At 40.4% G+C, this 14,705-nt stretch overlaps 1 protein-coding gene across 29 annotated transcripts in view; it reads right to left on the bottom strand.

Moving 5' to 3' along the window:
* Positions 1 to 14,705, bottom strand: part of adgrl2a (adhesion G protein-coupled receptor L2a) — a 146,899-nt gene that overhangs the window by 52,681 nt on the left and 79,513 nt on the right. For all 29 annotated transcript variants that reach the window (XM_054752291.2, XM_054752295.2, XM_054752296.2 and 26 more), the window contains one exon: positions 9,719 to 9,828. In XM_054752291.2, coding sequence (XP_054608266.2) covers positions 9,719 to 9,828 — 110 coding nt within the window. The remainder of the gene's footprint in view (positions 1 to 9,718; positions 9,829 to 14,705) is intronic.

Here is a 14,705-nt window from a genome sequence, read left to right as displayed (position 1 = left end):
CAAATTGGTGACATTAGACAAACAGGAAGCAGCAATGAAAAGTGGCATTGTCCTGACTAATAACCTGAGTAGTCAGCATTCCAAAATATTATTCAAAGTTAAAAATAAAAGGCTAACGGGTCAGAAAAATAAAACCAAAAGAAACATTAATGCAAAACACACATATCAGCCACAACAGTGAAACCACTGACAGGTTAAACGGATAGCACTCAGCACTTTGCTGTAGGAAACGTTGTGTTAAGTCAGGCAGCGTCAAGCTAAACGTTGTTTCAGCCCAAATTTCTCCCACACTCTGATCCACCAGCAAGACAAATGCACTCTAGGCACAAAAAGCTGCTCGGGAATGTTTTGAAATAACACAACAGGGAGCTTAAAAGTGTTGATCCAGCCTTCAGATCGGGTGCATCTGAGGAATGCAGCGGAAGTGTCTGATCCACTGAGATACCTTCCCACAACCCACTAAATCCACACAAGTGCCAGAAAGTAAATAAAGGTCCACCGATCATGTTGTAACCTAAATAAAGTGACTTGAATGTTAGCTAATTATGCTTCTTAGGACTGACCGATGCCAGGTTGACAACGGGCTTTTAATGGGTGCACTGGAACATTACTCTACTCCAAGCAACACAGATGCTCATCACAAAAAATATAATAATAATAATAATAATAATAATAATAATAATAATAATAAAACTGTCTGAAGAAAATAAAGCAACAGCATTTAATTTTAATTGTTTTAAACATTTCTGAATTTGAACATACATGTTAATGGCTAAAAGGTTTGAAATGGCAAAAAGTACACCTTTAAATGAAAAGCTTTACAAATCAGGTTAGAATTAGATTTTTAAAAAGACATCATTGGAATAGGTAAACAACAATAATCCACTTTCTTTTTATTTATTTACACTAGGCCCAAATTAAAAGGCAGTGTGTCTAAAATTACACTAGCCTGTATTGTTTGTTTTGAAAATCTGGAAAAAAAAACAACAACTTTTTTGTGCATTTGTTATTCTGTGTTGTATTAACCGAAAAAATGTTAAAGGAGTAGATGACTCGTTTTATCAGTCCATTTGCAGTTGTCTCTAGTAGAAATGAATGTAAGTCATTCAACCTAAAAGTTGCCCACATCACAGCTGAGCTTCAGACAGCAGGTTTTGGAGTCATATTTCCTGATACTTGGACATCTTACCCTGGATTGGATAGCAGCAATGCCACTCTACCACTGATTTGCAACCAAGGGAGCCGCTGACTGTGCTCCCAACACAGAATTGCCAAACATTGCAGTTCCTCCCTCATCCACTAGGGGCTGTCTCCAAAACAGAACAAGTTCCCATTGACTCCATGTTAAAAATGCAAATTTACCAGCAAAATTAAACATTTTTACAGCCTGGTTCAAAAAACCATTTGAAGCGTAATAGTTTACATTCATTGCAACTCTAAGAGGCCGAGTTTTTTTTTTTTTTTTTTTTTTTGGTAACTCTTCCGTTTACGCGTAATTAAATGCTTGAAAAAAAATTAATGAGCATAATTTCCACTCTGAACTTTAGGTGCGCTCGTGTTTGGATGTTCATCATTGAATTGTTTGGACAAAGAGGGCAAGCTGTGGAATTGACTGCACAAACAGATCACCTGAGCAGTTTCTGTTTTAATTTTATCAGTAAGTTAAGTTATATTTCTGTACCTTATTTCACTGGTTGAATGGGGGGGGGGGGGGGGGGGGATGCTATGCATTTAACATAACACTGCTTGGTCCAAGAGGGGTTGAAATATAACGTATTGGTGCGGCTGGCTGGCTGGCTGGGTACCAAAACTCGTAGGCTGACCTAGGCTATAGCTAGCAGAGGCTTCGGGACTTCACTGATCCACTCCGGTCAAAGATTTGCGAGTTCGACACTGCAGAGGTTTGCCGAATTTCAGTAATGTGCCTCTCTCTTTAACAGCAGCAGTCCTGCATTCAGAGATCTGCGAATCTGCCGCTTCATCCTTCAAAGGCAGCCCAGTGAGGTGGACGCCTAGCGTCTCCTGTCTCTTGGCTGGGAACAGCTGCTTCACGCAGGCAGCACACTCCCTTCTCCCAAGGGGGCTGAGACGCGTGTCCACCTGGCTTCCATGCCAGGCTGTAGTTGTGCTGCCTGCCTGTGGAGCTCTCAGAGGGAGATTACAGAAACTCTGCTGCTCTTCGAGCTGATTTTGGAGTCACTTTACCACATTTCTCTCGTTTAAAGTGCCTGAAAAACCTCCTTTGGCGCGAGTTAGCATGTTGCTACTCTCCCACTGATCTCCGAGTGAGGCGGAGCATGACCTTACACAAGCAGCTCCGATCACAGCGGTCTGAGGCTCTGCTTGTATTTTAACAGTCCATATTTTTGCTCCACAGGCGACCAGCATGACTACAGCTTCGCTTGGGAGCCAAGCGGTCACGCGGGTCAGCGACCCCAGAGCCCCTTCTTTGCATCCTAGGTTAGCTAGATTAGCTAGTAGCTACATTGGTTCATTTGTTCCAACCCTGTTCTAACCGTAACAGCCCCCTCAGCTTCACCTCTTTTCCCATTTTTGGATTGTCCGGGCCTGACGAGATGCATGACAGTCAAAATGGTGGTGGTGAAAATCACAAATTCTTTCTAAAAAACATATCACTCGAGCCTATAGACATCATTTGTCCAGTATGTATGTCAATGCTTTGCAATGTTGGTGTTTTATCTCCAAAAACAACACAAGCCTGAAGGAGTTACTAACAGTTAGCTTCCACTAGTCGAGACATCTGCTGCTGATTCATGGATGTTAAAACAACAGATTTCCCGTCATGAGTGAAGATGGGTGAGTCCATGAATGTTAAGTGACAGCGTGATGTAGATCTGTCAGGCTTTCTTGATCCTAGAATTTCCTCATCTATTTTCTATCAGAAGCTAATGCAGGAGTTGGGTGTAGGAGACGATTTTCATGTTCAGCCTACATGAAAAACTCAGGGTGACCAATTATAATCAGAAAAAAAACATTTTTTTTTCAGTCAGCCACACCTTTAAAGTCATCACACACACTGGTGTGTGAAATTTGTTCTCCGCATTTGACCATCCCCTGGCGGAGTGGTGAGCTGCAGACACAGCAACGCTCAAGAACTGTTTATTATTTTATTTTATTTTGAAATTGTATAAAGTTCAAGTTTTCTTCATTGTATCACGTAAAGCACTTTGTGCATGATAAGTGTAAGAAGGTGCTTTATAAATAAATGATGATGATGACGATAACCCCCCAAATGAACTCCTTAATTGCGCTGGGTCTCATTTTTAAAGTCTTTGGTATGACCCGACTGTGGATTTTAACCCATAATCTCCCAGTTTCAGGGTTAACAATCATTCCACTAGACCACTGAGCTTTTTAAATAACATTTGTCTCACTTTATCTCAGTCATCTCATCAGTAAACTTAGATAAAAACTCGGCTGGAGGTGTAACCAAAATGCTAGTTTTGGCACAATCTTTCTCTGTATAAATATTTATATGTTAGAAAAACTTTTGGTAATTAAGGGCAAAGAGATAAAATGATGGGGGGGGGGCATATTTTTCATAAACACATAGATAAAGTATTTATGTAGATGGTGCCTAATAGCGTGTTGCTTTCATGAAAATTAAGATGATGAAATATAGCCAGGGACTGCTAATCAAGTCCACATGATTACCTGATTAAAAACAGGTGTGACAGTTTGGCCATCTGCAGATCTGGAGTATTCAGGCGTGTACAGTAGAACCGTTTATTTATTAATGGTTTCATGGTTTAAAGAAGGGATGAAAGTCACTGCAAGTTTACCCTAAGTTTAGACCGAGGACTGCAATGATCAAAGCTGGGTCACTCAGCAGGTCACTATTTTAACGCACGCACATGCGCGCGCACACACGCACTAGTAAATTTACAGTATGAATGTTAAAAAAAGAAAAAAGTCAAGTTGCTGCAGTGACCACACAAAAGAGCCGACCATACGCTGAACCGGAGGGAATTTAAAGACCTTTGCAAACACAAATGCTCAAAATGAGTCTAAAGTGGGTTTATTTAAAACTCCTCTACGATGGTGTTGGACTCATAAGGCCATACCAAACAACTTTACTCCAAGGAATCCATGATAAAGGAGATTTTAACACACCAATTTTGCACATTGCTTTAGTGTTTGACCAATTGCAGCACAATGTAATGTTATTTTAAAGGTGTGGTTCACTGAAACAACATTTTCTTATGATTATGTGTGATTGTAACCAGTCACTCTGAGTTTTTCATGCAGGCTGATCATGAAAATAGTCTCTCACCCCAGTTTCACACTGCAAGCGTCAGCAGAACGGAACAGCAGCGGAGCGGCTCACTCGCGAACTTCATCGCGGTCCTTTTCACACTGGGAGAGTCTTGGCTGCAGCACGGCTTCCTCGCTGCGCCTCGTTGTACCCGCGAGATTCTAAAATCCCTCAAGACTTCCGACAACTTCCTCATCGAGAGATCATCTATGATCACAACCCCCATGAAGAATCACACCGTTGCACTTCTCGAAAGAAACTGGTGGTAAACGAAGTCGTTCGGTCACACGTACTGACGTAAGTTATATATAACATCGCAACGTTGCATTTCATTTTGAAAATAACTGGAGATTTTACACTGAAACCATGTGGTTTCCTGTCTCGCATGTGAACTGCGGAAAGTGACGTGTCCCAGAAGCGGCTTGCGGAAAAAAATAGAACTCAATCCTATCTTTGGCGGAGAGCCATGCTACTTCTGGGACGCGCCTTGAAATTGCCACGTCACGGCTGGTTTGAAACACTCATAGACTATAGTTGGATTCTATATGAAGCGGTGCCAGGCTGCGCAGTGGCGCAGTGGTTAGAGCTGTTGCCTTGTAGCAAGAAGGTCCTGGGTTCACCTCCCGGCCTGGGATCTTTCTGCATGGAGGTTGCATGTTCTCCCTGTGCATGTGTGGGTTCTCTCCGGGTACTCTGGCTTCCTCCCACAGTCCAAAAACATGACTGTTAGGTTGATTGGTCTTTCCAAATTGTCCTTAGGTGTGAGTGTGTGTGTGTGTGTGTGTGTGCATGACTGTTTGTCCTGTGTGTCTCCGTGTTGCCCTGCGATGGACTGGCTCTCTGTCCAGGGTGTACCCTGCCTGATTGCCTGTTGACCGCTGGAGATAGGCACCAGCCCCCATAGGGATCTTTGGTTGATGTCAATTTAGTTGACTCAGTTTTAAGGTTAACTCTGTTTTGGTTTGGTTAACTTCAGTTTCGGTTAAACTTTTAACAAAGTTTTAATCAGGCTGTTTTAATTGTTAAGTTGTCTTTGAATCATTAACCTTTTTGAGGATTTTTGATAGGCGTTATTTTAATAATGCTCTCCATCTGTTGGCTCGCATGTTTTTAAAACATTTAATGGCAATTAAACCCATTTCAAATCCACAGTCATGTTTTTATTATGTTACCCCCTCTTTCACATTTTAACAACCCATGTCGGGGTTGTAACAGCTTCTGATAGAAAATAGATGATGACACACTACAATTTGATAAGCCTGGCAGATCTACGTCACATTTATGGACTCATCCATCTTGACCTGCGATGGGAATAATAATACATATTAATTAAAAAAAATATCATCAAACGTATATAGTGCTTGTTTAGGACACACAAAGATGCTTTAATGCACTCTCACATTTGCAAACTGGTGATGGTAAGCTACTTTGTAGCCACAGCCGCCCTGGGGCAGTCTGACAGAGGCGAGACTGCTATTTAGTGCCGTCGGACCCTCTGACCACCACCAACACAGGCAAGTTGGGTGAAGTGTCTTGCCCAAGGACACAACAGCAGAATACCCCCTGGCTGGGGCTGGAATCAAACCCATGACCCTTTGATCATGAGGCAACCCGCTCTACCTCCTGAGCTACTGCTGCCCCAAGGGAAAGGCTGTTGTTGGTTTAACGTCCAGAAAACAGCAGAGAACGTCTCGGCAAGTAGTAGCTAAATTAGCATTAGCAACTCTACCACACATCATCAATGTTGCAAAGCAGATTCAGTGGTAGTTGAGTTCCTGTTAGCCAATCAGAGAAGAGATGTCCAAATGTCAGGAAATACGACTCCAAATCCCGCTGTCTAAAGCTCAGCTGTGCTCTGACTCAGTTCTAGATCCTGAAACTGGTGGACCAGACCTTTTATTTCCCCAGAGTACAACTTACAAGGTACTCATTCCTACTAGAAACCACTGCAAATGCATTGATTACATGAGTGAACCACACCTTTAATGTCCACCGACATTTCTATTTTATTTACCTTTTGATTTTGTAGGAACTATTTTTATGTTCTGATATGCAAACCCTTAAAATTTAATTAAAGGTGTACTTTTTAAACCACAATTTCCTTATTTAATTTGAGATTTCACTTCAACAGCATAGCAGTGATGTCATGAAGCGACTGCCTACACACTTTCTCTTTCCCTACATAACCAATCTTTTTGCTGTTTTGCTTCCCTGAAGGCTGTCTTCACAAACAACAAGCTCAGCAACGGACAGCTGAAAACATTTCTAGCCAGTTCACATCTGGAGATAAGATGATTTCCTCTGCATCGTCAAATCAGAACGTCTTCTGCCAGAAATGGTCAAGTCTGATCTAGGCTTCAGTGGCAGAAAGGATTAGAAACTAGAGTTTCACAAGGACCCACAAATTAATGCAATCCATTTTGCGGAGAGGAAATTCAAGTGTCTCTGCACCTAACTAAGAGATCAAACATGGACAGAAAAACATACAATTAACAACAGTTCTCAGAAGCCTCCGTGGTCATTTAAGCCAGAAGTGGACAGAGACACAGAGCTGAAGGAAATCTGGAAAGAAAATGAGCAGACATGAAGAGGAACACAGGAAGACCTGATGACGTTAGTGGAGATGTAAAAATAGAAAGAGCAATCAGTGTGATCAGAAATCGGTGAGTGAAAGAGAAGCGTGAATCAGACACCCGAGGAGTTTTCCTGCAGATTGCACAGGGGGAAGGGAAGACAGTCAGTTTTTATACAGAAACAGAACAAACAGAAGACACATCTCAAAACACAATAACGTAAAAACAACACAAAGACTTTTATTTTCTAAAATGAACCACGAGGCCTGTCTGTGTCTAAATCTGGTGTTCCATCTAGGTGTCGATGCTAAGCATATGAATTAGGGTCAAATATAAAGAAGAAAAACACCTATGGGGACCAAACACTCAAAAAGATGATCTGCCAATTAAAGCTAATTGCAGGTTGACTAGCGATGGCATGTAGCGAAAATAAAAACGTCAAAGAGCAGCGGCAGCGCTCTCTGGGATGACTCTGTGACATTACACAGAAAAGACAACTTTGTTCTTTTTCTTTTTCTTCATCTTTTCAAAATTGCAAGCAAAGAGCAGCTCTGATAAAGAAACATCTTAGCTTTTATGTTGCCTTATTCAAGCAATTACTGGACTCCATTCAGCCAGTGCCAAGCGAAGGCAAAAATTTACATACTTGGCTGGAATACGGAGATAATGTTGCTAATGAGAGCAGTTCATGACAAGAAACAACTCATAATGCCAAAAAAAAAATGAAAATGGTGAAAATGCATGTAGCATGTTGCAAAAGGTCAGTAGTGTGATTACACAACGACTTCATTAAAGTGATAAGTTAAAAATCTAAATGTAGGCCGCGTGTAACCAGACTGCAGGTCACATTAGTCTAGGACTAGGACAATTTGAGTTGGAGTAGGTTTTGGTCAAAACGAGGACACTGTCTTTGCTCCTCTCGATTATCAGCTTAATGAGGATTTAATACTCTCTCAAAACATCCTGTCAAGTCTTGTGTCCCTGTAAATCCAGGAGATCTTAAGCCCCTGAACCATCAAAATGTCTTTTTTTAATCACAGATCTTGGTGTTTGGCTTGCGATCTTTCCCGTCTGAAGGCTAGAAAACTGTAACGAGGGCTTTGCCTTCCCATCTGAAAGCTGTAGGGAGAGTTTGCTCTGGTGTGGAAAAGTTAATCTTCCCCTGTGATTGCTTCTTTCTGCATTAGTCTGGCTACAAAGTGATGGGCGGCATATTGATTATATTTCCAAGGGGGAGACAGGATTGGCAAGAGGAAAGCAACAAATGGGGGACTTGCTCATAAAGGGAACGCTATGGTGATTTACAGTAGGGCTCGAGTGGGGAAGGGTCGGACCGGGCTTGGCTGGTCTTAAACAGACTAAAATAACTTACCGGGGCAGTTGCGATAGGATACATTCTGTGCTCTTGGTCCTATTCTGCTTGGGCATGGACCTTGAGAAGCAAAAAAGATGGTAGCTACATATGTTTAAAACGGTTGAGAGTGAAGTGATGACCTGATTTGTGTTTGAGGTTAACAAAAATTAGTGAAGCATAAATGTCTTTGGGTGGACGTTTGGCAGGCTCGACTATTTCCTTTGTGACAAGACAAGAAGTAGAAGACAGTCATAACAGGGAGCGGACACGAGTGCACCTTGAGGCTAATCCTTCTATTAAGGTTGGGGGTAGCACAGCTAGACGAGGGATCGATACTTCGCTTAACTTAGATACAGCAACAGAAGAAAAAAAAGAAAGGTAAAAGAAAAGGCAAGAAAACAAGCAGCTGAAGTGAAATGCATCAGCTACAGGATCCGTCTTTGTTCTGTCTCAGATGACCATTGTTGCGTTTTTACTTACAAGTCCTGAAGACGTCAGATGGGTTAACCTTTAGGTAATAATGAGTTTAACCATCTAATGAGATTCAGTCAGATTCAAGCTGAGGGTAGAAACCTGAACAGGTAAGTATATATATATATATATATATATTTTTTTTTTTACGATGTAAAACAGATAAACAGGAGAGAAATGGCTCAGCTTGTTCCGTCTTCCATCTAAAGCGTGCAGAGCACTCGCTTGACTCAGAAAAGTAAAGTTCTCCTCCCCATCTCTCTGTAGCAGGAACAGCTTTAGTTCCACCTTAGAGGGATTTTGGCAATTCATTTAAATCTTTGTCATTAATCAGCATGTAAAGGTTAAACGGGGAAAAATTCTGCACAAATTGCAAATGAGCGAGGCAGCTTAAAGGACAAAGGGGAATTTTTAAACAAGGGGCAATCTAAGGATTGTTTGGAAGCTGAATGGCGATGAATATTTTAGCATCAGAAGAACAGAGAAAATGCTAACACTATCTCTTTAGATGAGTTATCGCCTTGTTGACTTATGAGAGGGGCTTTCTGTCGGCTTACATAATAAAACATCTGCTAACATGTTCCAACACCTGTTGGATGGCTGTATATTAAGCCATCAGGTTGAGCTGTTCCCTCGCCTGATGGATTACTCGGCACAAGACTGGAGAAATGAAACTCCCGCTTGCTATCGCGGCGCGTCAGCGTGACTTCCTCTGCCCTCCCTCTATCCTGCTACCTCATATAACCAGGCTCGTAGATCCGCTGGAAACATGGTGAGCACATCAATAATAAGGGGAGTGCAGAGGAGGACCAAAGGGTTTTACAGGTCATATTTCACGGAAAGTTCACTGCGTGACACAGATTAAAGAGAGATAGAGGAAAAGGGTGCTGGAAGGTACTGCAAACAAAGAGAGGCAGGGAAGATATGGGACAGGATATGGTATAACTCAGAGAGGAGATGGAGGGCAGAGGGGGAGAATATGAGCATGGGAGGGTGGGGGAGGGAGGGAGGGTTTCCAGTTCATGACAGAAGGGTCATACTTACTGTAGGGCACACACTCATACTGGACCTCCAGGTACTTGTAGGTCCCTGGGCAGGGGTCAGGGAAGACATCTGAACCTGTGATCACAATGCACTGGGTCCGGTTGTTGCATCTGGCAAGATAAAAAAGCAAACAAACAGAAGAAACAGGAGTTGTTAAAAAATCTAGCTAACATCTCCAAGTAAAATAAAATAAACAAATGGGTATGTTACATGAAAAACTTTCAAGGAACACGTTTCAACATCTGTTTTTGATTCATATTTGGGGGATGTGACTTCCTGAATGACCTTCGTTTAAAGAAATACTTTTTAAAGACTAATAAGGAAACAGCCTATTAAATGTAACCTATTACATCACCCCAACCCTAACAAATCAATAAAACCAGGAGAAATACCTTTTGTTTTTTATCATTTTTATTTGGAGTTCTACGATTATTCACTAGTACAGGAGAGGATTAGGGCCACCCAGAATTCTGACTTTCTCTCAGAATTAAATTATGAGAAAAAGACAGAATTGTCATTCTTGTCTTTGTTTTCTGTCTTTTCAGTGGCTCCAATCCTCTTCCATATTCAAACGTAAATATCGCCAGATAACCAGTAAACACCATTTCTCTGAACTGAGGCCATTTAGAAAGCTTCCACAACAAGGAAGAAGTTAATTAATTTAAACTTTAACAAAGACATTCACTTTTAAAGTATGATTGGAAAATCAAAAATCGTGAATTATTTTCTCAGTCTGATTTATTTAAATAAGGTAATATGTTGGTGTTGTTTGGATCAAATAAGCATGTGCTCTCCAACTTCAGTTAAATCCAAACCTTTTATTTTCTCAGTGCTTTTTGCCGTTAAGTTATAAATATCTTAAACATATTAAATCAAAGAAATAACAGCAGTAACAATTCATAAACTAATATGTAAATCAGAGCTCTGAAAGCCAATTTACTGCATCAATTTTGGACAAAATATGTTTTTTATATATCATAATAATTCTCTAAAATCTAAAAAAAGTGTAACTTCTGCAAAAAAAAATAAAAAAAACTTTATTGAAATGGTAAAGAAAAACACTTGTTTCCATTTCACCAGCATTGTTCAAAGATGTCAAAAGTTACAAGAAACACCTGGAGAGCAGACATGAAAACCCGTCTCATCAGGCTCTGAGGTCCAGGTAAGTTGTTGCAGGTGACCACCTCTCTGGCTGCATGTGGGTCATGATAATGCCACCAATACCTCCCAAAACTGGACTTTGTTACCTAAGGGACTTGAAACTATATGGGCAATGTGAGAAGTTAGATCAATAACTCTGTTCTGCTGATTTAGCACGGACCGGAGAAAATATTTGTTTCTTCTCATCACAGACCAGTTGGCTCGTTTACAGAACATCATTGGAAAATCTATTTCGGCTTGCGCTCGTGCTTTGGGTTTTGCCTTTTTTAAGCCTCAGATGTAATCACCGCTCTGAGTCTAAATGTTATTAATATAGTATTTGGTGTTTCTGTGGAGGAGCGACTCTTTACTCACACAGGGGGTCAGAAAATGGTGCTACTGGTTGAAAAAAAACATGTTTTGGCTGCTTGTCAGGAGTGTATGCAGGTTTTTTTAACACAAAGCTTTATTTAGAAACCTAAACAAAAACATCCGTGTTTGTTGCATAAAATAATAATGGTTAAGCAGAGAGGCATTATTTTTATTTATTTTCCAACACTTAGGAAATTGATCTGACTGCTGCACACATAAGCTAATTAGCGTTTGCATTTTCTTTAAATACATTAGAATAAAAATATTATCTTAATTGTATTAAACAAACAAGCAGGATAAAACAGCACACTATATTACTGCACAGACACATTTATGTTCACATCTGTGAGCGCATCTGTGAACCCAGCAGAGCTCAAAGGAGCCTTTCACTATATTAATGACCTCCACGTGTAATAACAGATGCAAAAAAAAGAAAAAAGAAAAGAGAGAGATCTGCATTTTGCTGTTGTTCTTAGGGAAACGAGTTAATATTTAGAAATTAAAACATGCACCTCATGCTGAGCCCATAATATGCTGCTTGTATTTCAGGGCTAATATTTTATGAATCAGCAGCACCCTCCACATATTAAACGGCCACTTTGATGACTCTGTCTGCGTTTGTTAATGCGTAAGCGTATCACGCAGAAGCAATATAAATTACAACACTTTATCTACCAGGAGTCAACCGAGAGCAGCAAACAAAAGCCTAGTTTACTTCAGAATAATACAGAAATATAAAATTAGTGACTCTAATGAGACATGGACCTGCCACCATTACTCAAGCAAATGCATTGAACAACAGAGCAAAGCACTAAAAAGCTCATATTTCTTTTGAAACAATGTTGACATGAGTGTTGATAGCTCTTCCTGATGTATTGCCCTAATTTTCGAGCAGTGGGACAGGGGCACCCTGATCTATGTGTGACTCTGATTACCGTCTCATCTGTGAAACCTCAGGCTTCTCCTGAGACCAATTGAAAAAGCCCTAATGACTCCGTCTATGCATAGTCCTATAGCACTCGTTTTGAGGGAATAATTGAAATTCCACCAATAAAAACTGGAGGATCTGGCTTGCCAGGGCACAGGTCTCACAGTGCACACTAATTAAATACATTTAAAACATGATATCTCTGACTATCTTTTGATAGTCTGAGGCTATAAGGTAATTAATCATCTACATAATGAATATTTTGTCAAAGGAAGATTTTTTTCCTCACATTTCTTGATGAAACATTTTAATACAACTGATGAAAAAGTCTGATCATCAGCAGAAATGATGTGTTTACTTGATTTTCATCAAAATAGACTTGCATCACAAATATACACCATTCCTGTGGAGATACATGTCAAATAATTAAATAACAAGTTGACTACAATTAAAAAAGTGCAATGAAATATAAAAAAGTGTGCAATGCATTTCATAGCTGAAGTAAAACTGAAGTGCACGAAGTGGGTTCCGTATCCTCCTCCTTCCTGCCACTTCCAGCCAGTTAATCAGTCTGAAGTATTCCTAATGTAATCCCATCACATCTCTGACCTTTAGGGAGAGGCAGACATCGGTACAATTAGAGTGTCATAGAAAACGCTGCTTGGATTTGATGCAAATCTCTTTTAAAAATGATCACTCCCAGCTGACAGTGGGAAGGGGGTGGAACAGTATGCCAACGAGGTAGAACTGATGGTACTCCTGATACCGCTCATCCCCGTGCAGTTTAACCTTTCTTCCTCTGCCGTCGTAAACCATGTCAGAGGGAAAACCGGACACAAGGAGGATGTGCGAGTTGAATAATACATTTTGTCAAATGACAAAATTGTTACAAACTGTTTCTTGTATCAGATATGGGAATTGTGTAAAGCCTGCTTAAGTCCTAGAAGACTACGCTCCATTTATTTTTTCACTAACACATCCCTCAAAGCAGATTTTACATATCTCATTCAGCTTTTTTTTTCAGATGTTAAATGTAAGATAAGGGAGTTGCTAAACTCTACACACTGGGTATTTTATTTTGAAACATTATCAAAAAGAATATTTTTAATGACGCTAGCATGTGAGCACAAAAATGGACAAATGCAGACTACAGCGTATTATTAAAACAGCAGGAAAAATCATTGGTGCCCAACTGCCCTCTGTCCAGGAACTGTACATCAGCAGGACCAGGAAAAAGGCAGTGAATACTGTCCAAGATGCCACACATCCTGCATCTACTCTCTTCCATCTCCTCCCATCTGGCAGACGCTATAGATCACTGTACACAAAAACTACCAGACACAAGAACAGTTTCTTTCCTTCAGCCATTTCTCTCCTGAATCTGTAGATTCTTTTACCATCCTTTTACTATAGTTTTTAATACTAATTCAGTATGCTTATGGATGTGTGTGTGTGTGTGTGTGTGTGTGTGTGTGTGTGTGTGTGTGTGTGTGTGTGTGTGTGTGTGCGTGCGTGCGTGCGTGTGTGTGTGTGTGTGGGTATGTATATATGTATATAGGTGTGTGCGTAAATGAACATGTGTGTGGGTATACATGTTCTTATGTGTTTTTAGGTATTTTTATTCTCATTTATTATGGTTGTTGTATGTTTTAGAGAGCGAACATCTACCGAAGACAAATTCCTTGCAAATGTAATTTTACTTGGCCAATAAATCTGAAATCTGAATCTGAAATCTGAATCTGAAATCTGAAGAAATGCATGTCTGGCAAACAGTTTTGACATTGCTTAGATTGAAATTGCAGGTGTTTGTAATTGTAAGACAACCCATTTGGTCCAACTGGTTTCACATTATTTAACAGATATTTAATTTCAGGTAGTCACAAATCCTTTACCTGCTTTCTGGATTTGACTGCATTCTAATTGGTTGGAATCTTTAAAGGTGTGGGACAATAATTTACATTTGCAGTGGTCACTAGTAGGAACGAATGCCTTCTAAGGTCGCACTCAGGGGGAAAAATAGCTCAGATGCGCCTGTTTCAGAATGCCACATCAGAGGAGCGCTTCGGCAGGATTTAGTCTTATTTGCTGATGTTTGGCCATCTCACCTCGGATTGGAAAACAACAACATGACTCTACCATTAACTCTGCTTTACAATGCTGATGTTTTATCTACACACACAACACAAACCGGGAGGAGTTCCGCTGTGTGGTCGAGTAGCTAATGCTAATGATTAGTTTCAACTAGCCAAGACGTTCTCTGCTGTTTTCTGAACAGTAAACCAACAACAGCCGTCCCCATCGTGAGTCAATGTTTATGTTTATTCATTTAGGAGACGCTTTTATCCAAAGCGACTTACAATTTCAAGAAGGGTGAGTCCATGAATGTTAAGTGACAGTGATATATAGATCTGTCAGGATTTTAAAATCCTAGAGTTTCATCACCTATTTTCTATCAGCTAATGCAGAAGATAGTTTTGTGCAGGAGGTAGCTGTAGGAGACTATTTTCATGTTCAGCCTGCAAAATTCAGCGTGACCGATCATAATCA

This window comes from Nothobranchius furzeri, chromosome 8, assembly GCF_043380555.1.
Source record: "Nothobranchius furzeri strain GRZ-AD chromosome 8, NfurGRZ-RIMD1, whole genome shotgun sequence".
Taxonomy (NCBI): Eukaryota; Metazoa; Chordata; class Actinopteri; order Cyprinodontiformes; family Nothobranchiidae; genus Nothobranchius; species Nothobranchius furzeri.
This window is presented reverse-complemented; position numbering and strand designations above follow the sequence as displayed.